This window comes from Macrotis lagotis, chromosome 2, assembly GCF_037893015.1.
Source record: "Macrotis lagotis isolate mMagLag1 chromosome 2, bilby.v1.9.chrom.fasta, whole genome shotgun sequence".
NCBI lineage: Eukaryota > Metazoa > Chordata > Mammalia > Peramelemorphia > Peramelidae > Macrotis > Macrotis lagotis.
This window is the reverse complement of record NC_133659.1, coordinates 26,321,105-26,346,481: the sequence shown is the minus strand read 5'-3', so window position 1 is coordinate 26,346,481 and position 25,377 is coordinate 26,321,105. Positions and strand designations below refer to the sequence as shown.

The following is a 25,377-nucleotide window of genomic DNA, read 5'->3' as shown; positions in this document are numbered from 1 at the left end:
GATTCTAGGTCCTGTGGCCAAGCTTTTGCCAGCTCACTTCTCTCCGGTCCCCTCTTTCTCTTAGGGTTTCAGTGTCTTCTAGGCTACCTGCCCCTGAGGGCTGCCTCTGCCTGTCCCACCCCGGCTTTTTTCAGTCCTTCTGTAGGGGGCAGGCTGCCATCTGTGACCCCCTGCTTCTTGGCTTGAACATGGCACTGGCAAGGTGCCTCTCCCCAGTCTTCAGAGTGGGGTATCAGCTCTCTTAATTGGTTGAGGAAGAAAAAGGCAGCTTGTCTGGCTGGGGGTTACCCTTGAAAGGGCTCACCCTGTATTGGCCAGAGCTGGGGAGAGGGTGGCACTGGTGGGGCATTGTGGAGAGGGGGCACTCCTCTGAAAACCCAAGAATCAAAGACGCAAACCAGGTACTGTGGTAACTCTTAGTGAGAGGGCTTTGTGTGTGTGTGTGTGTGTGTGTGTGTGTGTGCGTGCGTGTGTGCGTGTGCGTGTGTGTGTGTGCGTGCACCTGTATGCGTGTGTGTGTGTGTGTGTGTGTGGTCTTCAATTCCATACAAACAGTTGTGTCTCCGTTTGAGATCTCCTACTCAGCTGATTTTTGTGTTACATCACACACACATGCTCAGAACTCATGACTGACCTAATTACTCATTTGGACTCCAGTTTACTTCCCCGGACACAGCATACACGAGACAGATCAACCTTCCATTGAACATTGCTCTGTAGGTAATATTCCAGCCAGATTTCATTATGTGGTGTTTGTGGATTCATAGGCTGGAGAACAGAAATAACCCTTGATAGTGCTTCTAGTCTTATCTCCTTATTTAGAGATTGGAAAGGAAATGACTTGCCAAGGTCACACAACTGGTACGTGCCAGCCTATAATTGAATCAGGTTTTCTGACCCTTCTGTGTCCAACCCCAGCTCTCCAGACTGTGAAGTAATTAGAGTTGACCTGAAATCAAGTGGGCTATTTCGTGAGATAGTGAGGGCTCCGTCACGGGAGGTATCCAGACAGCTGTGCAAACATCCATTAGACTCCTGCTATTTGCAAATCAGGTTAATGTACTAAGCACTAGGGACCAAAACTAAACTAGAATACAAGGTCCTGATCTTACCAAACTAAGCTCATACTTGAGTAGAGGAAATCAGGACTCAAACCACCACAGGAGAGATGAGATAGTAGTACAAAGAAAGCCCCCCTCCACCCCCGCCAAATTCTGGGAGGTGGAGAGCTCACTTCCAGCTGACAGTTACCCTAAAGAGGAGGGTCTTTCCCTGCAGTCTGAATATTGATGACAATATTTAAATAAAACTGGTTCCCTCTGTGAGCCTGAATAAAGAATTAAAAATCTGAGTCTGAGCGAAGTTCCCTAGACTTCCCCAGACTGGCCAAGGGTAAGACTGACATCATTAAGAAGGGGAGGCTTTCACTGGGTATGGTTGCAAGAGGCAGAGTGAGAACCCATTCCAGGTCTGGGGTGGGGAGTGGGAGCAGAGAGTGGGACCCCAGGCTGGGAAGCCCAATTATACTCTCATGCTTCTAGGAATCTAAGACTATGGGATGGTAGCACAAATATTACCAAGAGGAAACTGAGGCAGCTAAGGGATGTGCATGTTTGCCATGCATGGGGGACTGATATTGAAGCCGAGGACTTGATCACAAAGCCCATGCTCAGTTCCACTATCCCATGCTGCTCACCCAGAAAGGGACTTTAGAATTCACTGGGTCCTGTCCCCTCATTTGACAGAGGTCCACAGAGAAGGGAGAAAGGTCTTCCCCAACTAGGACCATGAGGGAGTGGCAGGAGTGGATCTAGAACCTCTGATTTTGACCCCCTTGAAATTTTTTGGGAAGTGCTCTTGTCCCAAACAGGGAAGGTTCTGGTCAGCCCACTTGCCTTGACATCATTGACCCACACCTAGTCTGTGTGCGGTCCTCTGCCTTGCAATGGGATTCTGAGACCATTCAGACAGATAGTGATACCCATTCCTGGGGCTCCTGGGAGCTGTGCCTGCTGTAGGACCTAGAGCATGGGATGCTGCTGAGCCCAGAGGGCATCTGTAAAGCCAGGTGGAAAGAGCCGTGGTCCTGGCAGCAAAGCCCAGGATTCAGATCTCAGCCCTGAGACCTCCCTTTGTGAAGGACACTGTAAAGGGCCTTAAGCCACCTCCTTCAGTGGACAGAGGAGGAGGAAACTGAGGCCCACCTTCTAGGGCAAAGTTCTCTGCACCCCTCAAGGCAGGATGTAAATGCAAGTTGTTACTAGGTTTTTTTTACTTCCCTCTCATTGTCCACTCTTCCCATCAGTCGTTACTGGGCTGATGCCAGGCCAACTTACTGATTTCCAATCCCCTTTTGGTCACTTCTGCCCACACTTCACCCCCCCACCTCCTGATTCCTCCTGCCACTACCACCAGTGGCACCACCTCAATGCCTGCTACTTCAAGTCACCTTCTGTGGATTCAGGGCCCCATTGCTGTCTCCAGGCTCGCCTTCCTTAACAAAACAGAGGAGGAAGCTTACCATTCATTACCTTTTCTTGGAGTTTACACAAGCAGTTGGATTACTCCCTCAGTCCTCAGGTTGACCCTGGGAAGGTGAGGAGGGCAGGCCCTATTTATTACTTCTTTAGAGAGAGAAATGCCCTTGGACTAGGAGGAAGGAGACCTGGGTTCTGAACAAATTTTGCCCCCCCCCCCAGTTTGGATGATCTTGGACAAATTGGTGCCTTCTGGGGGGGGGGGGGGTCCTTCAGAATTTTCTTCCAGCACTGACTTCCTGGAGCTTCCCAAGACTTCATAGTACTCATAGCCCAGTTCTCTAGATGTTCCCGGTCTAATAACCTGCAAGCCTTTCCCGTGACTCTGTAGGCAGGACATAGGCTGTCTTGATCAGGCTGCACCGTCTCCATCATTGCCGTAATTCTTGGATGGTGAACATTCTCCTGCTCCTGAAAAAGGATGAGCCAGTAGTGGGATGCAGGAGACTAAAGGCTGGCAGAGGAGCCAGGTTTAGATGCAGGTTGTGCCACTGACTCATGGGATCGCTGGGGTCCCCTCGTTAGGATTTGTAAAATGATGGGGTTGTACTCAGTGTCCTCCCCCAGTCCCTTCTGCCTCTAAGCCTGGGCTATTCTGATCTGGTGGGTGGGCCCTGACTTTGTTCCAGGAGCCAGGAACAAGAGGGTTGGTTCATCCCAGATTGAGTCTGAGCTCTCCCAAGCCCTCAGTAAAAAAGAAGCCCTTTTCTGTTTGGGGCCCAGGTGTTTTTTCTGGAAAACGAAGATCAGCACAATGGCCTGAGCGACCCTGCGGATCACAGTCGGCTGACTGAGCACGTGGCCAAAGCCTTCTGCCTCGCTCTCTGTCCCCACCTGAAGTTGCTCAAGGAAGATGGAATGACCCGACTGGGACTGCGAGTGGCCCTGGACTCAGAACAGGTAACATGCTATCCAGCCACCACGGGCTACCCTGTGGGAGCTGACCAGAGTGCTGGAGAGTGCCACCTGGTATTGCCGCAGCTATCTTTTAGAGACCACTTGTGAGGTATTTTTCTTCCCAAGGAGTCTTATTTTAGGGGTGCTAGTCTGTTTGGACCAAGATCACTCCCTTTGTCCACTTGGAAAGCTCTCTCTAGTTTCCAACCTCAGAAACCTCCCTGATTTATCCTCTGCTTCTTACTTCTGTATGAACACCCCATTATTTTGGAGAATTGTATTTTCATAAGCCCATCTCTGGGTGTGGTGTTCCGTTTGAGCAGTCCACAAACAGTTAGGCAGCCCTTAACTCTGAGCAGAGCACTGTGTTTCACCCCTATGAGAATTCCAGCTCTTGTCCTCCTAGCTTTAGGTCCCTCCCTAAAGGTTCTTGGGGGGGGGGGGTCTGTGAATTTGGATGGCAAAAAAATTACATCTTTATTTCAATATAATTCGTTTTCTTGATCATCCTTTGTATTTTATACATTTTATAATGTTATTTTAAAGAGTTCATAGACTATCAGACTGCCCAAGAAATTCAGGACACAACAAAAGATGAGGAACTCCAGCTTTAAGGGTGGAGGTGGCGATAGCATGACAGTCGAAAGCCATTTCTATAACTGGAATAGAAAATAGAATTGATGTGCACACCATGGACTCTGTGGTATCTGAGGGGGACTTTCTAGTAGACAGAGCAGAAGAGGAATTCTAAGGGCAGGAAATAGAACTCAATGATAAAACATGCATAAATAATTGGAGAAATGGTCATTGCTCATGAGTAGGCTGAACCAATGCTAAATTAATGGACTTAACTCTTCAAATTACCAAAAGCATTCTGTAACCCATTTTAATCTCTTGGGAACCTTGCTCTTTTTTCATCATGAACTCTTACCCATCCATAGATCTGACAAGTAACTTCTTTCACATTCCTTTATTTTGCCGATAGTTTCATCAGTCCATGCCACTTTCTGCTAGGCCGCTTTTCAGTTTGCCAGTTTTTATCAGTGAGCTGTGCCCCTTTGCTTCTGTATGGGGGTACCCATGCGTGCCACCACCAGCCACTCTATTTCTTCTCCATGATCAGATTGTTTTGATGATTACAGCTTTGAAATATGGTTTTGAGAGCTGGTCCTGCTAGGCTCCTTCTTTCTCATTTTTTTTCAGTGGTTCCCTTGATGTTCTGAAGCTTTTGTAGAAACATCAGGTCTGGGGATGGGGGATCAGGATGGGGGATTGAAGAGTATGGAGACACAGGACAGTGTCTTGTCAGGCTCAGGGGGAGGTCCAGGGGTCAGCCAGAGTGGTGTGAGGGTATGGGATGTGTCTCATCATGGACTTGGAGGGGAAGAGGTGCAGTGTTAGGGAGGTGGGGGTCAGTGTGCAGTCCTTGTGGATATGAAATGGGAGCATCAGTGACAATAAATGCCTCCTCCCCTTGTGCAAACATACAGACATAGATCCTGATGGTGATTTCTGCTTCTCTTTCCTTGGTCCAGGTTGGCTATCAGGCTGGGAGTAATGGGCAGCCTCTGCCTGCCCAGTACATGAAGGACTTGGACAGCGCCTTGGTGCCCGTGATTCATGGGGGTGCCTGTCAGCTCAGCGAGGGGCCCCTGGTCATGGAACTCACCTTTTATATCCTGGAGAACATCTCCTAAGAGACTCGTGGCAGCAGCAGTTGTACCCGAATCATTTGCACTTTAAAACTGGAATATGAAGCTTTTGTTAACACTAATCAGTGGGGTGGGGTGGGGTGGGGTGGGGGGAGGCAAGTGTTCCATAATCCTCAGTCTTCTCTGCATCCTCCGAGAAGCCAAGGTAGCTTCTTGGCTCCACACAGCTATGCCATCCCCGCAGCTAATCCACTTCTGTTACTGTTTAGACAAAGATACCCAAGTCCTGCCCCTGTGTTTTCAGACTTCACTGGGTAGGGGGTGCAGGGGGAGGAAATAAAAGATGAAACACCAGCCTCACACTTTTTGTCCAGGGATGTGTGAGGAGAAGTCAAGAACCCAATGTCCTCTCCCAGCTCCACACGTCGTCCCTGGTTACACTGTAGACATTCATCCAAAAGTCACATTTACGTTTCTGTGGCCCACTTCCTGGCTAAAGTGAGTCCTGGACTCCCAGGGCCATTTTTATGTCCACGTGGAGATGCATGGGAAGGATGCCTCACCATCAGCATCAGAAAGCATCTGCATGTCAGGACAGTTGCTGAGCGGGCTGGGTGAAGGCCAACCCAAAGCCACTAAAACGTGTTCTGTGTCATCAGCCCTTGGTACTTTCTTTCACCCCTTGCCTGCTCTCCTGGCATCCCCTCTACCCACCAGGACAACTGTTTGTCCTGGAGACCGTGCTTCCATCCATTCAATGCCTGGTTCTCTCCTCGGAGGCCCAGACTAAAGAAATGTTTCTCCTTGAGTGCAGTGGTTCCTTTGCTTTGTCTGTTCTTTGTAAAAAAGTCTTGTCACCAGTCCCAGAGCCTCGTAGCCAGTCTGTCTTGAGGGTCACTTCTCAACTTCCCTGCAGAGGCTCAGTGTTCTTGTGCCTCCTTGGTGTTTGATGCAGTCAGGAGAGAGCATTTCCAGTTCCCCTGCTAACTGGCCTAACTGACCATGGAGCTCTGTGTAGGTGGCTTGACACATAGACCCCAGCCCCCTCAGTTTCCTTGTCCAGCCCGGGACGATGGCATTTATACCACCTGCCTAATTGTGTAGAGCAGACAACTTTGTAAGCTCCCAGGCCTCTGGAAGCGGGACTTGAGAGATTCTCGTCCCAAGAGGCTCTTTGGGCAGAGGCTGAAGGGCTGCCTAGATCAGTTGGGCTGTGAACCACATGGCCTCCCGTGGTCTGGAGTCACACTCGGTCAGCTCAGACCTAAGTCACTTTCTTCAATACTAATCCTGGGCCCTGTCTTTTAGCCTTAAGAACAGAGCAACACTGCTTCCCAGTGGAGGCAGCTGGGAGCAGGCCCCGAGGCTCATGCCAGGCCAACAGCTGCTGGCCCTGCTATGCTCTCTGGGAGGAATAACGGGCAGGGAGGAGGCCACTGAGCACCATTAGCACGGGACACAATGCCTTGGCCTTTACCTCCTGCATTCTTGTGGTGGCTTGTGGTTCTCTGCCCCCCTTAGGAAGGGTCAGGAGAGCAATGACTCATATTAGGAGCCTGCTTTTCAGAGGCAGAACCCAAAAGAGGTGGCCATTGACCCGGGTCCCTCCTCACAGCAGGTGAAGAAGAGCTGGAACTCGGGACCTCATTGTAGGTATCTCTCCCTCCCAAAGCTCATCGTGTTGAAGTTGGCGGGGTTGTTTGTCACCCCACCAATTAAACTCAGAAAATGAAGTTCAGGTTTACAAAGGCAACTGATACATTTAAACTGTCTCCTCTGGCAGCTCACATGAGCCAAGAGCTGAAAGGGATCTCAGGGGAATCCACTCTTAACACTCCTAACCAGTGACAGGTAAGTAGGTGGATAAAACATTTCTTGAGTTATTTACTATGTCAGACACACTGTGCTGAGATGATGATGATGTTGGCGAATCATTTCAGCTGCATCCAACTCCATGACTCCATTTGGGGTTTTCTTGGCAGAGATACTGGAGTGATTTTGCCATTTCCTTTTCCAGCTCATCTTACAGATGAGGAAACTGAGGCAAATAGGGAGAAGTGACTTGCCCAGGTTCACACAGCTAGTTGATCTGGGGTCAGATTTGAGCTCTGGAAGATGAGTCTTCCTGACTTCTGGTCTATAGGCTATATGCATTGTGGTGCTCCCAAGCTGCTGAGAGGAGCTGGGTTTAAAACAAGCAAGCACATCTCTCCCTATTCAGTTACCCTTGGAGATCCCCAATTTGCACTAGGGAGGTGAAATCCACTTCACTTTGGGGCAGCTCTGTTAGGAAGTTTTTCTTTGTATTGATCTTACATCTGCCTCTTTCTTGAGTCTACTCATTTCTCCTGTTCTTGCCAAATAAAACAATTCTAATCCGTTTCCCACGTGATAGACTTTCCAAAACTTGATGCCAGCTATTGTGTCCCATCTAGGCTTCTCTAGGCAGAACATGCTTCATCTCCTCTAATGCTCATAGGTCCCTTCACTATCCTCCTTCTCTTCCCCAGGTTATTATTCACTTAACGATGTCCTTTGGTTATGTTCTGCCAAATATGGAGCCCCAAGAACTGGACAGTACTCTAGGTAGGGTCTGGCTGGGCTGGAAGTCAGAGACTATCAGACATCTCCTCTTTAGGTGATCTAAGACATTAGCTTTTTTTTGTTTGTTTTTTTTGCAAGGCAATAGGGTTAAGTGGCTTGCCCAAGGCCACACAGCTAAATAATTATTAAGTATCTGTGGCCGCATTTGAACCCAGGTACTCCTGACTCCAGGGCTGGTGCTTTATCCACTGCGCCACCTAGCTGCCCCCAATATTAGCTTTTTTTGTCTGGAAGATTTTATATATATATTGCTGATTCCTATCTAAACCCCAGGCAGATAAACTGCTGTCTAGCTCCAGATACCCCCAATCTTGTTCTTGGGAAGATATTTTTTTTAATTTAGCATAAGAAGACTACTTTTATCTTTATTGATTTTCCCTTATTCAGTTCCACCCCATGCTCTGGGTTCTGTTGGAATTTTTTTAAATTCTGTCATCCAGTCTGTTAGCTTTGATTCTGTTTTTGTATCACTTGCTAATTGGGAGAGTATCCTTTTTATGCCCGTATCCATTGATGAAAATGTAAAAACAGCACAGGGCCATGCAGATTCGGTCACTTGACTGAAAAATTCCTTCCACGTAGAGATCAAACCATCGCTGATGACTTTGATGAGTTTGGCTATTACAAAACCACTTGATTGCATTATCATGAGAAATTCTATTAAAGGCATTTTAGGTGGACCCTAGCTATATAGCCTTCCCCTAACGGTTCCTTGATAAGCCACCCTTTCTGAAAAAAAGGAAAAGAAGTTGGCCTGGCACAATCTTTGTTTTGTTTCTTATACGACCATAATATCCCATGTATCCATTCCTCTTACTCTCACAGAAGATCCTTCACATATGAGAAATAATATTTTTGAAGAAAGTCACCACAACTGATGGCTTATATGGTCCATCTGTGAACCTCCCACCTCCATGAAGGGCAAGGTTGGAGATGTCTTCTCATCTTTCATTTTTGGATACCATTTTTTTTAATCTATTATTTTGTTGCATTTACTTTTTCTTGTATATCATTCTTTCCATTTATATTCTTGTACTTACTGTGTATATAATTTTCTTGGCCATGCTTAACTCACTCTGCATCAGTTCATGTAGCTCTTTCCAATGCTTCTTTGTATGTCATCCACATCATTTCTTACAGCTCAATAATATGCCATTATATTTGTGTACTACGATCTGTGGTGACTATTCCCCAACAAATAGGCATCTGCTTTGCTTCTGGTTCTTCACTATCACTAAATATTTCAGAATATGTAGAGACTTTTCTTATCAAGGACTTCCTCGGGATATAAGCTCAGTAAGGGAATTTCTGATTAAAAGGGTACGGACATTTTAATCTCATATTTTGCATAAATCCAAATTGCTTACCAATTCCCAGTACTGTCAATAATGTACTAGTGTGCCTATCTTTCCAACACAATCCATTCTTTTTTCTTAGTTTTTTTTTTTTTGCAAGGCAAACGGGGTTAAGTGGCTTGCCCAAGGCCACACAGCTAGGTCATTATTAAGTGTCTGAGACCGGATTTGAACCCAGGTACTCCTGACTCCAGGGCCGGTGCTTTATCCACTACGCCAGCTAGCTGCCCCCACAATCCATTCTTGATGAAAAAAACCATCTAGGCTCATTGTGGTGATCACATTTTCCAGATGTTCTTTACCCAACCCTCCCTTGAAGGAGTTGTTCTGTAACTTTGCAAAAAAATTAAAGTGAAACTCCCTGTTCTGTATAGAATTTGCAGTCCCTATTCTCTTCCCATCCTCCAAGTTGTGCTGGACTCCACAGTCCCTAAATGTTTCCTCCTTGCTAGCTTGGCCCGTTCCCTTTTCAACCCCGCCATTAGAATGTAAACTCCTTGGGGGCAGGAAAATTTTGGCTTAAGTTTGATTTGCCCTTGCTCTGCATAGTGCTGGTACAGAGAAAGCAATGTGTCCATGACTCATCCATCACACCTTTCATCTTTGTATGCCAAGAGAGTTCATCCAGCCTTTCCTTCTCTGGTATCAACTGACCCATTGGTCTCCACCTGGCGTCTGCCTAATCGAGGCCAGTGATCATTCTCAGCAGAGAGGACAAGCTTGATATTTAGCAGCGTTCCTTTTTTGTTGTTCATTATCTTTCTGGTCTTTTGGAAAAGGAAGCCTGAGTCCTTTTCAGATCTCTTTCCAAATGATCTTTTAAAAAAAAAACAAAACTCGTTTTCTTGTTTTTTTTTTTTGTGGAAGCCCTGAGTCTTCAGTAGTAGTCTTGCTGTTGCCCAACCTTCTCTCAGCTGATTGTTGAGCTCCCCTTGTGTCTTCTAGTCTCTACAAATAATTCCTCTTTCCCTTCCCCATTAGAATTGTTCTTTTTGCTTTCAAAGTTCCAGTCTCGAGTTTCCCATGGTTCAGGAGCTGGCTGGCTTCTCACTTAGACCTCTGAGTCCATGACAGCTAGCCTACCCTTCCAGTGAGCCATTTCAAATAGATTCTCTCCAAGTCTAGGGAGCCTGTGTCTCTGTACCTCCATCACACTTCTTCCCAAGAGGATAAAAGGAGAGGAAGAAGAGGCACTCTTATAGACGACCTCATAGAATTGGGCCCCGATGGGAAGGACAACAGAGAGAACAGCAAGGGCTTTTTGGGGTTTCCCATGCCATTCCTTCTCCAAATCTGGGGCCTGACCTATGGCCTTTTCCCAGAGCCCAGGGAAGCGGAACCCCTCCCAACGCCCAATTCCAACAAAGGCCTTTAAGACAAGTTTGCAGCCTGGCACTGCATAGAGGGCCAATTTTTCCTGAAGCCCACGAACATGAAGCCGACCAGAGCCGAGTGGGCAATGGCCTCAGGAATTCTCAGGCCAAACAAAGCCTTATTGAAGCAGTGATTACTGGGGGCTTAATCTGAATGCTCCTCTCTGTGCTCACTAAAAGAAAATCACAGCACGGCAGAGTCTAAAGAGACCTTAGAAACCATGTGAGGCCTCTATTTTCAGATGGAGAAACAGAGGTGCAGAAAGTGGAAGGAACTTGCCCAAGGTTACACACCTGGCGTGGCTCACCTGGGACAGGAACTCCTTTCTCCTGGTTCAGTGTTCTTCGCACAGCCCCAGACTGTCAGAGTACAGCAGCATGGTCTGGGTCCCAAGCTCTCTGATACTAGCAGGACTTGGGGCTAGTTGCTTCACCCAGGAGCCTATTGTCCCATCTCTATTAATGACATGGCCTAACCTGCCACACCCAACTGAGAAGGGGCTCATGTGAAGCCACACAGAAAACTCACCCCAAACCTTAATGGGGCCAGAAGATGGCCTCAAGCTCGGCTGTATTTGGGCTGCAGATACATACTTCCTTAAGGCTCAGCTATTGCCAGAGGTAGGCAGCTGAGCAGGGTCAGAAATGTGGACTGCTGACAATGAGCAACTGCCACATCCAGCACCAAGACCAGCCCTCCCCAGCTCCCCGTGGCACCACAGGAGGTCCCACCAAGTGTGTCTATGTCTCCATTCTCATCCCTCTCCTGCCCAGATCTGCCCCCAGAGCCAGGTGTTCTCCGGGACCGGAGGGACCCACTGACCTTCACCCAGGGAGGTGACCCCTGGGATCATCACTGAGAGGACACCAGGCTCGGTTTCAGGAAGACCCCATTCCTGCAGCCATGGCTCAGTGATGGCCTCCAGAGCCCGTGGTCCCCAGAAGCCTCGAGAGGTGCAGTGACTCAGCCAGGGTCATCAGCTCTTGTCCAAAGCAGGACTGACCAACTCCAGCCCCACCTGCTGGGTCAGGAAGGCCACGGCTGGTATGTAATCCCAGAGTCGAGGTCCTTGGATCAGCCCTGGCTCCCAATCCCAGCTCTCCGAGACTATGGCTGCGTATCCCCTCCCTCCTTCCTATGGGCCTCCTGACCATCCCCCAGCACTACCATCCTGGGTCAGAACAGAGAACCAAGGGTGCTTCCTGTGCCCACGAGGAGGGAGGCGGGCTAAGAATGGACAAAGAACAGTTAGCAAAAAACTGCTGGAGACGGCCAGGAGGGAGTTCAGCACAGCAAATGAGCACATTTGGCAAGAAGCAAAGCCAACGAGGGCCCTACCTCAGTTTCCCTCTTGTGATGAGCTTGCTTTCCCGGGGGTGGGGGTGTTTGTGTGTGTGTGTGGGGGGGTGTATTCGCTTCTTAAGAAACACAGACACAGCTGGGGTTTTTTTTCCAGTTAACAGTCTTTTAGTTTGGGAGTAGGGAGCAGGGTCTGGGGAACAAGAGCATCCTTCCCTGCCCCCCCCCCCCATGGTACCCAAGGCCGCTTTTTTCCTCCTCTCAACATTTGGGGAAGTAGGAAAGCTAGTGCAAGTTACTGTCCAAGAAGAAGGCACAGAACCAGGTCGGGGAGCAGAGCAGGGGCCAGGCAGCCACTGCCTGGAGGGGGCCCGAGGTCCGGCTCCCCTCCCCAGCCCTCTGGTTAGGTCTGTCTTTTAAAGGCACATCCAGAGAGAGAGAGAGAGGGGGGTGGGGGAGGGGGCAAGTCTGGGTATAGCCAGACCCCCTCCCCTTCTGAAGAGCTAAGGGCCAGTGGGGCGGCCACAGCTCCACGACTCACGTCTCGTGCCCACACCATGGCAGCTCCCTGGCTCTTGGGCCTGGAGCAGGGTCAGTAGTGCAAATGCTGAACAAGTCTTTGGCGTATGGGGGAGCAGCTTCTCCTCTGTCCAAAGCTTCTGGTCCAGGGCAGAGCTGGAAGTGAGTGGCAAAGCTGAGGCTGGTGCTCTGGAAGGGGGCCCCATGGCCCTCAGTCTCCTCTTCTAACACAGTGTCCACTTCCCAGCACCTCACAGGGTCAAGGAGGAATACAGGGAATGTGCCAGTGAACAGAAGGGACTTGGCTAAGGCCATGGCTACCAAGGATCAGGAAGAAGCCAGACCTTCCTCAATGGGAAGCCCAGAGGTTCCCCCCACCCCACTTTGGGCCTCTCTGCCCCCGAGAAGCACAGCCACAGCTTGGCGGGGGGGTGGATAAGGTATAGACTCTAAGACTGGCTTTGGACCCAGAGGAGACCCTTGACCTCCAGGACTTGGCTCTTCATCCACACACGATCTATGGCCCTCCCTGGGTGGGCACTGGCATCTGTGCCCTCCATAATAGGTGGGAAGCTGCAGCTTGTGGGCATGGGGCCAGCAGGGTGAGGACCTTAGCAGGGAGCCCTGACCCCCAGCCACTCACCTTAGATGCCCCTGGGCTCCAGGACCAGCCAGTTCTCGGTGACCACCTGCAAGTCTTGTCCACTCAGTGGTTCCCGCAGTCTCACCTTCACCTCCAGTTTGCCCCCAGTTGGCTTCCTGCCATCCAGGACCTGCCAAAGGGGAGCTGCTCAGTCCTGAGACCTCAGGAAGACACCCCCCCCCCCCCACAGTCCCCTACCTCCAGGATCTCCCTGATTTCACATTCGGTCTCCAGCCGCTCAAGCTTCAGATGGGCAGTCCCCACCTGTTTGTCACTTCGAAAGAAGGATCTGGGGGGGCGGGGGGGAAGGTGAGTGAGCTCTGCCCAGATCCAGGAGTGAGGATGGACAGACCAGTCATGGACCCCCAAGCTCAAGACAGGAGTGAGGACCCAGGGCCAGGCCCTGCTCTGCTGTGTAGTCATGAGGAATTCAAGCAAGGCCAATGTGAGGGAGAATGCAGGGGGATTCTACCACTCCCTCCTCCCCTTCCTCTTCCCTCTCCCCCCCAAGTTTCAGGGGGCCGGGCCTCACCCCTTGTGAAAAATCTCAAACTTGATCCCCTTGTTCTGGACCAGCCTGCGGAAGCCCCGGTGATGCCGATTGATGTTCAGCTTGAAAAGCTGGTCGAACTCTGCGGAGGCGGGAGGGGGCATTAGTGCATTCGGCACCGGGATGTGAGGAGCTCCCAGCAGGCCATCCAGCCTCATCACCTTTTGCTACCACAGTGACTGAATGGCAGAGCTGGAACCCAAACGCACGTCCCCTGCCCCAATCCCTCACCCCCCAGGGGGGGCCTGCACATCTCCCTACACCCCCAGGGGCTCCCACCTGGAGAGTTTGTGTTCTTCACCACAGACGTTTTGCTTTTCTGGGCCTGGTCCTGGTGGGATGGATAGACAGAAGAGGGTGTCCAGGGAGGCAGGAGCTTGGGACTCAGGGCAAGGGTTGGGCATGCGTGGTCCTGGAGCTCAGAGACCCTCATGGGACAGAGAAACAGACCAAAGGAAGTTCTGGGTAACCCAGGAAACCAGACTTCTTGTCCAGGGTGAGCTAGTTGGCACCGACCATTTCTTTACACCCCCCCCCCCAGGCCCCCGAAGCATCCAGGAATGAGGACAGGAGCATGGGGTAGGGCCCCTCTCACCGAGCTGGGATAGTGGAACTCAAATCGGACAAATGCATCTAGGTCATCTGGAGTCACGCCTGTGCAGAAGACACAGGGGCGAGGCCTCAGCACATGCCCAGCTTCCCAGCAGAGGTCCCCCAGCCCCACCCCAAGGAGAGAGCCCCCTGCACATACCTGGAGGGGCTGGCAGGTTCATGCCTCTCACAATGAGAAGGTGCATCTCGGTACTGTTGAGCTCTGAGAAGATCCTGAGGAGACAAGGCCGATGAAGGTGAGCAGGTGCCTGGGTTGCTTGCTGCTGGGGCCACCCTGGGCCCATCCCCCAAGCACCTACCTCACGGTCTGGAAGGTCTTCTCCTCGAAGCGGTGGGTTGGAGGGTCCAGGCCTTGGGCCTGCGCCAGCTGCAGGATCTCCCGCTGCTTCTTCCGGTCCTGGGCCAGCTTCTCAAACCTGTCAGGGAGGGGTAGGCTGGAGGGGGGGCTCACAGGCAGCTTCCCACTCTGGGGACACAATAGGACCCTCCCCAGCTTCCCCAGGGCACCACTTGCAAGCCTCCAGCAGGTCCTGGCTGAGCCCCCCCAGCTTTCCCAGGCCCCTCCCCCATGACCCTTTAGAAATGAAGGGCTCTCAGGCATCACCCCTGCCAGACCAGGGCTCCCCACATCTGAATGAGGCCTGTGACCCTCAGCTGGGGCCACTCACCGGGTGGTTTCAGCCACGTTGCCCTGGTGCATGAATTGCTTGGAGTACAGCAGGCACTTCTGGGAAGGGAAGCAAAACATGGTGGGTGGACAGCCCATGGTGAGGCCTGGGAAGCCCCACTGGCCCCTCAGAAGGTCAAGGCTAGGGGACCAGGGGTGGCTGCCCACCCTCTGCCTCTGGTCCTCTCTGCCCCTGCCCCCCCCCCCCCAGGCTCTCCTGGGCTGACCTCCTGCTGCTCCTGCAGCATCTTGTGCAGCTGGGCATATACCTCCTCGGCCTTCTGGGAGAGCCCCAGGTCCTCATGGCGAATGAGGACGAAACCACCATCTTCATCGGTCAGAGGGGAAGAGACCTGCCCCATCCCCGACACAGAACTGCAATCAAGGGTCCAGCAAGTGCCCCATGAAGCCTCCCTGAGACCCCAGGGTCCAAGACCTCACTGGTCCCACGGGGGCAGGTCTGCCCATTGTTCATCCCCACACAGCAAGCACTTCAGAAACCCTAATTGGTCCTGATCCCCAACCAGGACTCCTTCTAGCCCCCCTGCCCCAACATGCCTCCAGGGAAGGGGTTCAGGCCCCCAGGCCCACCTTGGTCCCGCTGCTGCCCATACGGCCGCCACTGCGCACCAGGGCTATCTGCACATCCAGAGCCTTTGCGGCCCGTAGGTGGGCTTTGGCCTGCTCCAGGTCCTTGGCCCGCTTGGCTTGCAGGGCTGCTCGCTGGCACTGGAGCTTCCGGTCCTCCAGCAAGGCTAGCTGTTCCCGGGCTGGGTGGACAAGAGAGGCCTGATGGCCCAGTCTGGGAGTTCTGAGGGCCCCCTGGGGGCCCCAAGTCTTTCCCGACCCTCCCCTTGGGCCCTGGTCCTCTTCTCCCTGCCCTCTGTCCCTTGGATGGGCTTACCTGCTGGGGACAAGGCCTCCTGGGAGGTGGCACCCTTGGGCTCAGGGGATGATGCAGCTGCAGGCCTGGCTCCCTGGGGAGCTGGGCTGAGCCGCTGAGCCAGCTTCTTGGCCACTGGAGCCTGGGGCAGGGGCTCTTCCTGAGGAGGTGGGAGGATGTTCATTAGCCACTGGCTCCCACACAAGAGCAGACCTCAGTCTGGAAAGGGCCACTGAGGTAGCCTAGTGACGCATGCAAGAAGGGGACCAAACCAACCCAAGTCTGCAATCTCTCAGTGCCTTTGGGTTCACCCCTGGGCAAACAGGGAACCCAAGGCACCAAAGGCAGAGAATGGTCATGAAGTGCTGGGCACCAGAGTGAGGGCACCTGCCCCTGCCCAGGGGCCCTCCGCACCTCATCCTTTTCCTCGTCCTCCTCTTTGGGGTCGCCCAGAAGCTGAGCCGCCTTCAAGGCCACTGCCAGCGGGTTGTCCTCTGGGCCCACGGGGGGCTCCAAGCCAGGGATAGGAGGGAAGCCTGAGGAGGAGGCAGGGGAGGCCTATGGGTCTTACCCTCATTCCTCTCCTACAGCCTTGACCTCAAGTAGCCCCCTCGTGCCTCTGTCCCATTCCCCATCCCCAAGGGCTCCCCAACTTCTGACCCACCTGGGGGGACAGGAAGCTCAGCCAAGTTCACTTTCCGCCTGGCTTTGTAGGCTCGGATGGCCTCTTGGTATTGCTGAAATTAAGGCCAGAGGGAAGAAAGGTCAAAGTGAGCTGAGCCATGGCAGGCCCCATCCCCTCCCTAAGTCAAGCCTGTCCCCTGCCCAAAATGCACAGAGGGCCCAGGGAAAGAAAACGGTGACAGGGGCCATGCTGCCTCTAGGGTGGAGGGGCAGGGACAGCCAGGTCAGCAGGGTTTATTCCCAGCCCCACCACTGCTTCACTGCATGACCCTGGACAAGTCCTGCTCCCCTCGTCCCCCCACATTCCTCTCCCTAGAATGGGGGGCATGACCACATGACCTCCGAGGTTCCCTAGAATGGGGGGCATGACCACATGACCTCCGAGGTCCCTCCCAGGTCCCTGAGCTTGTCTATGTCACCCAGGGAGGCCTGCACATCTCTCTACCCCCACAGCGTCCTCCCCAGACCCCAAAACACACGGTCACCTTGGCAATGCGCTCATGCATGCGAGCCTTCCGCTCGTCTCCGCTGCTCTTGGCCTGGGCTGCGGCTTCTTGGTACTTGCCAAGCCTCTGGCTCAAGGCCTCCAGCACCGTTTGGGGCTGGAGAGGGGGCCCTGGGTCCACAGAGGCCATCAGCTCCTCCTCAGTCTGACTCCCTAACCCTGGGGGGGGGGTGAGGGTCCCCATACCAAATAGTTCCCACAATTGACCCTTTCCTTCCCTCCTGAGGTTCAGCAGGGGCTGGGTCAGGACTTGCTGGGGACCCCAGGGCCTTCCCTGTCCTAGGTTTACCTGAGGCTGGGGTAGGAGCAGACATCAGGGGTTTCGAGTACTCCAAGGGTCCAGCGCTTGGGGCTGGCCGGGCCTTCTGGGAAGCCTTGAGCTCTAGGGAGTAAGGGACAGAAAAAGGTTTGTCTGAGAGCAGTGGGGAGGCCTGGGGACACTGACCAAGCTGCTGCTGAGGTGCCAGGGTCAGGGAGGCCCCTCAGCACCCACCCCCACCCCTCCCTCCTCCTTCCAAAGGCTCGCCCACTTTCAGCACCCCAATGTGACCAGCAAGTAATCAATGTTTGTTGAATGAAAGAAAGAGGAAGAGGAGGAGGAAGGGTGGGGAGGGGGCCCTCTGGGCCAACCCACCTGAAGGGGCAGGAGGCATGCCGCTCAGGTCCACCGGCTGCCCGCTCTCTAACGCCTCCAGCACAGCATCAAATTTCTGGGTGGGGGGGAGGAACAGTGGGCTGAGGGACTCACCCTGGGGAACCCACTGACCAATTCCCAGGGTGGCACCTCACCCCATGCCCAGAGGACCTGTTCATCTCAGGTCTTGGCTTCTCCCTCACTCCCTGCCAGCCAAGGAAGCCAGACATATGACCTCATCCACAGCCCCCATGCTACCAGCTCAGAGGGCAGGGGGCAGGGCCTTGCCCACCCCCCCAGCTCCTGGTCTGGGTCACACCTTGCCAATCCTCATGTACTCTCGGGCGCGTTCCAGGTCACCCTCCTGCTTGGCTTTCAAGGCGGCCACTTTGTATTCCTTCTGCCGAGTCAGCAGCAGCGTCTGAGAGTCTGGTCAGGGGAAAGACCAGCTAAGGGATTGGGGCCTAGTCCAGCCAGGAGCCACTGTCCTGCCTGAATCCTGGGGACCCCAGGGAGAAGCTTGGCATCTCTGAATTATTTTTAACAATATGGACTGACCTCCCTCCCACCTGTGGCTGTTGAGGGCCCCCAGCATGGTCCCCCCAGGGCTCCTGGCTAGAAGGGGGCAGGGGGACACTGCTTTGGCTCTCATGTACCTGTCTCCAAGACACCAGCTTCCAGGGGGGCTGGGGGAGCTGAAGGGCCAGGTAGAGCTGCAGGGTCTGGAGTAGCTGAGGGCCCTAGAACAGTTGGGGGGTCTGAAGTAGCTGGGCCTTCCCCACAGTCTTTGTTTTCTGCTGTGGCGGGTAGCTCTGGCCTCTTCCCACATGCCACAGGGGGTGGGATTTCTTCTTCATTGATTTTCTTGCCCTTCTTCACAGCAGCCAGCTGGGTCTGCAAGGTCTGGAAGAGGAGATGGTCTGAGGACATGCCAGGGATCCCCTTTTGTCCCCCAAATGCAAAGCTGTAAGATGGAGGCAGCACCCTCTCCCCAAAAGACCCCAGGTCTAAATCTCCACTTCCCACCTTCAGGCCTCGCTCACACCGCCGGGCTTTGGCCCCATCTCCGACCTCCTTGGCACTGGCAGCTGCTATCTGGTAGTTGGCAATCCGTTCTGCCAGCAGCCCCTCTAACCCACCTGCTGTGGGCCCTACCTGCTGGGGCACAAAGATCAATCAGCTGAGAGCTAGATGAAACCAGGCTGGGCGGGGGCAAGACCCTTTCATGAATGGAGCAACTGAGGCTCTAAGCTGGGAAGGGGCTTGGTAGCCCCAGTTATTAACACAGAGCTTGGACCTCATGAAGTTGGTACAATGGGCAAAGATGGGGAAACTGAAGCTGAGTGCTCACCTGGGGCTCCCAGCTGGCCTCCTCCCCAAGACTGCCTGCCTGTCTCAGGGCTCAAAGTCACAGTGCTGTTATCATCCACCCTCCCCAAATGATAGCGTCCCAGAGGGTCTGATGGGAGGAGGGGAAGTACAGGTAGAGAGAGAGAGAGAGAGAGAGAGAGAGAGAGAGAGAGAGAGAGAGCGAGAGCACAGAGCCCAGCACTCTGGGGGACATGGGGGCAGCCTCCTCTAATGTCTCCATTGGCCAATGGCTTTGCCAATGGCACCTCTACCTTCCAGCTCGGGCCCTTTGCTGCTGCACCCACGACTCAATCTCTCCTGGGAAGGTCTCTGTATTTAGAGGGCCAGGTACGTGCTGTGCCTGCGCTGGGGAACAGAAGCTTCCCAAGGGCAAGCACCACCTCCCCTGAGCCCCTGGCACTGCTCTGCTCCCTGAATACAAATGAACTGAGTCCCTCATATGGAGCCTATTCAGAGCCCAGCTGGCATCTGTCTACATATGAATGTGGGCAGAGCAGGCCACAGGGGCCGGCCCCTAGAAAGGGAATCCCCTAAGCCACAAGCCTTGGCACCTCAAATGCTACTGGAGCAGAAAGCTGCACAGGGGCCGCCGCTGTTGCCTCCTCCCCTGGGCTGCTCAGCTCGCCTGCCTCTTCGGCTTCCTCTGCCTCTTCTGCCTCCTCGGCCTCCTCTTCTTCTCCCAGAACTTCCTGTAGCTCAGCCTGAGGGAATGAGAAGTGGGAGGGGGGGGAGCATCCAGGACAAAGCCTACCCTCCATTCAGAGGGGAGCCCCCTCCACGAGGTCACTGGGGGCTTTGTCACAGACCTCAACTTCATGTCCAGGAAAGGGGCATGAGGGGAAGGGGGAGGTCCTCAAGTCTGAGGAAAGACCTGGGTTCAGATCTCCTAGTGTTTCCTTGGGTAGGCCCTTCCCTTCCCTCAGTTGAGGGAGGTCTGGGAGGCCCCTTCCTGCCCAGATCTCAGATTGCCCTGGACCTCAGGGTTTCCCTGAGAAGAACCAGGTCTCTGGATCAGAAGCCTGGCCCTGGATAGTCAGGGTGTTTGGCCGCCTTGCTTTATAGAGAAGGAAACTGATGCCCAACAACTGGACCCAAATCTCTCTGGTTTGAAGTCACGGGGGTTTGACCTCCATCCCTCTGGGGTTCCAGTTGTTGCCCTGGTCAGAGGCCAGAACTCTCAAGGGTCAGAGGTGAGGCTGGCGTGGAGAGAGCTGGGCCCTGCCATGCCACACCCTACTTCCCGTCACCTACCAGCAGGTCTGTATCCGTCTCCAGTTCATCTTCCTCATCTGAGGCCTCGTCCCCCACATCCCGCATGCATTCTGCTGCAAGCTTCTCAATGTGGGCCATGGGCAGGGGAGCTGGGGGTAGACAGAAGGTCCTGAGCTGCTAAGCCCCAGGCTCCCAGAGACTCAGACCATACAGGAGGTCCAGAGGACCTTGGGGACTCCCCAGTACAAACTCATCTCCAGAGAAGTCAAAGGACTTTACTAAAGGAACACAGCAAACGAGCAGCAACCTAAGACCAGAACCCAGGACCAATCTGCCAAGGCTCCCCCTGGCCCCATCCCAGAAATCAGCTTGAGTTGGAGCTGGAGACCCTGGGGGTTTATTCTTCCTTCCTCCCTGCCCCCAACACTGACAAGCACCAGGGTGGCAAGTACTGCCCAGACCAGGGCAACAACTGGAACCCCCTGGCCAAACATGAGAGACTCCCAGGACCTCCCAGAAGCACCCGCCTCCTCTGGCTTGGCTCCTCACAGAGGTGCCAGCAAGGGTTCAAATGCTTGGACCTGGCTGATGGGCCGGGGCTGCAGGAAGAGGCCCGGCCCACGCAGGGGACGTTCCCCAGTCCATGGGGGAGGCTTCCAGTTGGCAAGTTCTGCCTTCTATGTCAACACCCTCTCTGCCCTCAGTCTAGTGCTGTTCCCAGGTGAAGCAGTCTCCCCAGAGCAAGGTCCATTTATCCATCAGCACCTGGGGCCCAGGCTTCCTCAACCAATGTCCACATGACTGTGGACAGGCAAGTCCCCTAACCAAATCCCTGACCCGGGCAACTTTGCAGGACTCTAATTATAGACATTGGTTGGTAAAGATCGACCCCCACAGAGGTCCAAGGCCTAGCTCCTCAAGAACAGTGGTGGGAACAAGAGAAACAGCAGCTGCCAGCAGGGAGGCAACAATATCCCCCTCCTCTACCCTGGTCAGCCTAATGGAGTCATGTGGACAGCAATAGCAACATGGCCTAGTAGACTTGGATTCAAATCTAGCCCCAGGTGCTATGAGACCTTGATCAAGTTGCTCTACCTCTCTGGCTCTGCCTCAGTTTCCTTGGCTCCAAGGCCCCACAATCAAGTCCAGGGACCACAGTTTAAGGAGGGAATTGATAAGCTGAGGAGTCTAGCAGAGGGAAGGTCTGAGGCCTCCACTCATCTACAAACTGGGAAAGCGAGGCCCAAGCTGGGGCCAAGCTCTAATTTCTATGGGGCCTTTGTGACCAGTGTGGGGGGATTGGGGGTGTCAAGGCCATGGAAGCCTGGGGAGTCAGGAAAGCTCCCTCCCCTGAGGACTTGAAGGGCAGACTAAGTGGCCTGGGCCTCTGGGTTAGGTGGTGAGCTCCCTGTCCCGATTCCAGGTTGAGCCCAAGGTTGCCAAGATCCTTTCCAGGAAAGCGCTTGGGATTGGCACCCCTTCCTTACCTGGTGGGCAAAGCACTGGAAGACAAGACAGGGCTCTTCCCCAGTTCTTCTGCCCTAGTGACCGAGGGTTTGTGCACTCCCCCCCCCCCCCCCCCCCCCGGAGAATGGAGAGGCTTCAAAGATCTCGCCCATGTTCTTGGGACTGGGGTCTGTGAAGCTGGCACTCCAGCCTGGGCCCTGGCCCGTCTTACCTTTCCCTTTGGGCCTGGCCTTGCTCTCGGGGGCTGCGGTGTCCCCAGTGAGGGCTAGCAGCTCTGCCTCCAGGTCTCCCTCATCCTCCTCCCCTCCAGCCTCCAGCAGCATATCTTCTGGATTGAACTCCATGAAGAGCCCCAGCTGTGGGTGGGGAAGAGAAGACTGGGATGGAGGGGGAGGGAGCTCTGACCAGGTGCTGGAATGCTGGCCTTCTAGAGCACTTAAGATTCCCAAGGGACCTCCTCAAGGCCAAGCATTTATGAAGTGCTTCATGAAAGGCCCGGGGGGCAAGGGCCTTTATCATGAGGAAACTGAGACTCAAAGAGGTGGTTAAAGCCCAGGGTCACAGGGTGAGGGTCTCAACTGCATTTACCTTTGGGCCGCCAGCCTTCAAACCACTTCTAGGTGGCTCAGAGAGGCTGTGACTTCTCAGTCCAGCCCAATCACCTGACATGTAAGGAAGCTGAGGCCAGCTTTCAATGACTTGCTCAGGATCAAAGAAACAGGTAACAGCAGGGGCAAGACTCCAAGCCGAACTTTTCCCCTCTAAATCCAGGGCTCTTTGAGGTTTTTTTTGTTTTTTTTTTACAAATATGATCCACATCAGCAACGTGGCAGCTCCCAAGGCCTCATGGCCCCAGAAGAGGGTCCCATCCAGCCCAAGAAGCCGGAGGGGACCTCCAAGGCAGGGCCGGGTGGAGGGTGGGGAGGGGAGCCTCTCTGATTCCACTTTCCCACCCCACCCTGCCACAGGCCCTCACTGCCTCCATGAGCCTCCCAGCCCCAGCCCCGACACTCAATATCCTGGAAGGCTCCAGGCTGCCTTCCGGGCGCCCCAAAGTCTTCAGGAGAGGGCCCCAGCCCACTGGCGCTTCTCTCCACCAGGACCACCTCCTGCTCTCCAGGTGGCCTGCACTTCTCCTCCCTGCCTGCAGTCCATCTCCCCTTCCAGAAAGCCCCCATCTCCTGTGTTCCCCGACTCAGGTCTCAGTCAGCACTGGATCCCAAACCATCTCCTGTCCCGGGGAGGCTGGGAGCCCCTGAGGGCAGGCCCCTGGTGGCTGAACTGCTAGACTTGAGAGCAAGAAGACCCGGGTTCCAGTCCCACCTCGGGCTTGGGCTGATGGCAGGGTGGGGGCAGAGGGCCGCTCCAGAGATTTGTGAGGTGGGTGGTGGGCACCCAGCAGGTGGGCACACAGCAGGGGGCACCAGCAGGCAGGCACACAGCAGGGGGTACACAGCAGGTGGGCACCAGCAGGCGGGTACACAGCAGGTGGGCACCAGCAGGCAGTACAATGCAGGCGGGCACCAGCAGGCAGTACACAGCAGGCGGGCACCAGCAGGTGGGTACACAGCAGGTGGGCACCAGCAGGCAGTACAATGCAGGCGGGCACCAGCAGGCAGTACACAGCAGGCGGGCACCAGCAGGTGGGTACACAGCAGGCAGGCACCAGCCGGGGGCACACAGCAGGCGGGCACCAGCAGGCGGGCACCAGTGCGTGTTCCTGCTCCCCCTCCCCGGTGCGGGTCAGTCTTCTCCGGCCCGGGGAGGGGGTCCTGCCAGCTCCGAGTCCTCTCCTGGAGGTGCTCCTGCGCCCCGGGCCCCCGCCCCGGCCCCCCCCCCCCGTTGCGGCCTGGCCTGGGGGGTGGCTGAGGCGGCACCGCCGGGGGGGTCACCGGGCCCCCCCTCCCCCGGGCCCCCCTACCTGCTTGGCCGCCGCCGCCCCCTGGCCGCGGGCCTGGGGGCCCTTCCTGGCTCTCGGTCCCGGCATCGGCTCGGAGGCGCCTCCTGCGGGGAAGCCAGAGGCCCCGGCTCGGACCCCGCCGCCCCCCGCCCCCCTCCGCCGCCCACAGCCGGGGGCCCCGCCCTCCACACCTGGCCCAGGTGGACTGCGGGGGGGGGGGCGCGATGAGGTGGGGGTCGGCGCTCCTCGTACCCCAGGGCGCCCCCGCCCCGCCCCGGCCCCGCCCCTTCCTCGCCCGGGTCTCCCCGAAGCAGCCGGAAGCCCCCGGAGGCCGCGCGTGCTGAGTCCTCGCCGCCCCACGTGACCCGCGGGCCCAGTGCGCACGCGCCCCGCGGAGGGGCGGGGCCCGGGGCCGGCGCTGAGAGGAGAATGCGGAAGGGCGTGGTCAGGCCCAGCCGGAGGGCGGGGCGGGGGCGGGGCCCGGCCTGCCAGCTGCGCGCGCACCCCGCCCCGCCCCCGCCGCCCTCCTGGGCCGGCCGTGCGGGCATCCGCTCCTGCTGTGCCCGCTCTGGGGGAGCTCCGAGCTGCCCCGGCGGGGCGCCCAGGCCCGGGGCCCCGAGGGCCGGCTGCAGGAGGGCGGCCCGAGAGGCGGCTTGACTCGGGGTGGGGGGTCCCCCACAGTCGGGCAGGCCCGGCAGAGGGCCGAGCTGAGCCCCAGCAGGCAGAGGCTCCCGGGCCACGTGGATTTACAGCCGAGCGCTACCAAACCATTCATTGCTCTCCTTACATAAACTATGTTAAAAAATGAAAGTTCTGCCGCGTGTCCCTGCAGGACACCAATATGGTGCCGATCCCTAAAGCAGGAAGAAGCAAAACACTGAACCATGCGTGCCTCGGGCAAGCCACATTGACAAGATACATCATCCGATCCTATTAAAAACACTAGAAAGCATGGGAATGGAGTTTTCCTTAAGAGAAGCATCTAAAACCAATACATATAATGGAAATAAACTAAGAGCATTTCCAAAAAAATCAAGGTTGAAACAAAGATGCCTGTTATGACCATTACAGACAATAGCTGTAGCAACAAGAGAAGAAAAAAATGGAAACAATCAGAATTGGCAATGAAGTAGCAAAGCTTTCACTCTCTGAAAAACTCCTTGAAACAATGAACAAATCCTGCAAAGTTAGTAGCAGACTATAAAGTAAACCCACAGAAATCATCAGCCCAAGAGGAAGAGATAGAGAAATTCCATGTAACTGAAGACAACATTGAATACTTGAGAATCTCCCTCCCAAGGCAAACCCAGAAAGTCTATGAACCCAATTACAAAGCCCTTCTCACACACTTATACAAACAACTGGAAAAATATCCATTGCTCATGGTTAGAGAAAGCTAAAATAATAAAAATGACAATTCTACCCAAACAATTACTTATTCAGCATATCAATCGAACTATAAATGATTTTTTACCAAGCTAGAAAAATTAATGAAATTCATAAGAACATCAAAAGATCAAGAATATCACAGGGGGCGGCTAGGTGGCGCAGTGGATAAAGCACCAGCCCTGGAGTCAGGAGTACCTGGGTTCAAATCCGGTCTCAGACACTTAATAAAGACCTAGCTGTGTGGCCTTGGGCAAGCCACTTAACCCCGTCTGCCCTGCAAAAAAAAAAAAAGGATATCACAGGAACTGATGAAAAAAATGCGAAGATAGGTGGCTTAGCTCTACCAGATCTAAAACTATACTATAAAACAGCCGTCATCAAAACTGCCAGGTACTGGTTAAGAAATAGAGCATTGGACCAGTGGATAAGGACAGGTTCAAAAGAAACTGCAGTAAATGACTACAGCAATCTGTCTGACAGACCCAAAAACATCAGCTTCTAGGTTAAGAAGTCACAATTCAACAAAAATTGCTAGGAAAACTGGAAAATTGTAAGGCAAAAATCAGGCATAGACCCACATCTCGCACCCCATACCAAAATAAGGTCAAAATGGGTACAGCATT

At 54.3% G+C, this 25,377-nt stretch overlaps 2 protein-coding genes across 7 annotated transcripts in view; one reads left to right on the top strand and one right to left on the bottom strand.

The window, feature by feature from the left end:
* Positions 1-11,756, top strand: part of ZFYVE9 (zinc finger FYVE-type containing 9) — a 200,040-nt gene extending 188,284 nt beyond the window's left edge. For 4 of the 5 annotated variants that reach the window (XM_074221441.1, XM_074221443.1, XM_074221442.1 and 1 more), the window contains 2 exons: positions 3,261-3,437; positions 4,970-11,755. In XM_074221441.1, the coding sequence (XP_074077542.1) occupies positions 3,261-3,437; positions 4,970-5,131 (339 nt within the window). In that variant the 3' untranslated portion in view covers positions 5,132-11,755. Of the gene's footprint in view, positions 1-3,260; positions 3,438-4,969 lie in introns of all 5 variants that reach the window. The other variant, XM_074221445.1, reaches the window with a different exon arrangement.
* Positions 2,410-23,729, bottom strand: CC2D1B (coiled-coil and C2 domain containing 1B). Of its 2 annotated transcripts, none has more exons than XM_074221447.1 (25): positions 23,557-23,729; positions 23,387-23,469; positions 21,677-21,821; positions 20,038-20,147; positions 19,338-19,487; positions 18,442-18,570; positions 18,072-18,318; positions 17,735-17,844; positions 17,416-17,491; positions 17,071-17,163; positions 16,762-16,940; positions 16,257-16,329; positions 16,007-16,128; positions 15,614-15,752; positions 15,301-15,479; positions 14,937-15,062; positions 14,711-14,769; positions 14,342-14,458; positions 14,182-14,255; positions 14,026-14,084; positions 13,710-13,761; positions 13,413-13,512; positions 13,079-13,169; positions 12,881-13,010; positions 2,410-12,393 (listed from the first exon to the last, which is right to left on the bottom strand). In XM_074221447.1, the coding sequence occupies exons 2-24, from the start codon at positions 23,450-23,452 to the stop codon at positions 12,882-12,884; spliced, it is 2,625 nt and encodes an 874-aa protein (XP_074077548.1). In that variant the 5' UTR covers positions 23,453-23,469; positions 23,557-23,729; the 3' UTR covers positions 2,410-12,393; position 12,881. The 2 variants fall into 2 exon arrangements, with proteins under 2 accessions (XP_074077548.1, XP_074077550.1); XM_074221449.1 differs by having other exon boundaries at positions 2,411-12,393; positions 16,762-16,892.
* Between the last annotated feature and the right edge of the window lie 1,648 nt (positions 23,730-25,377).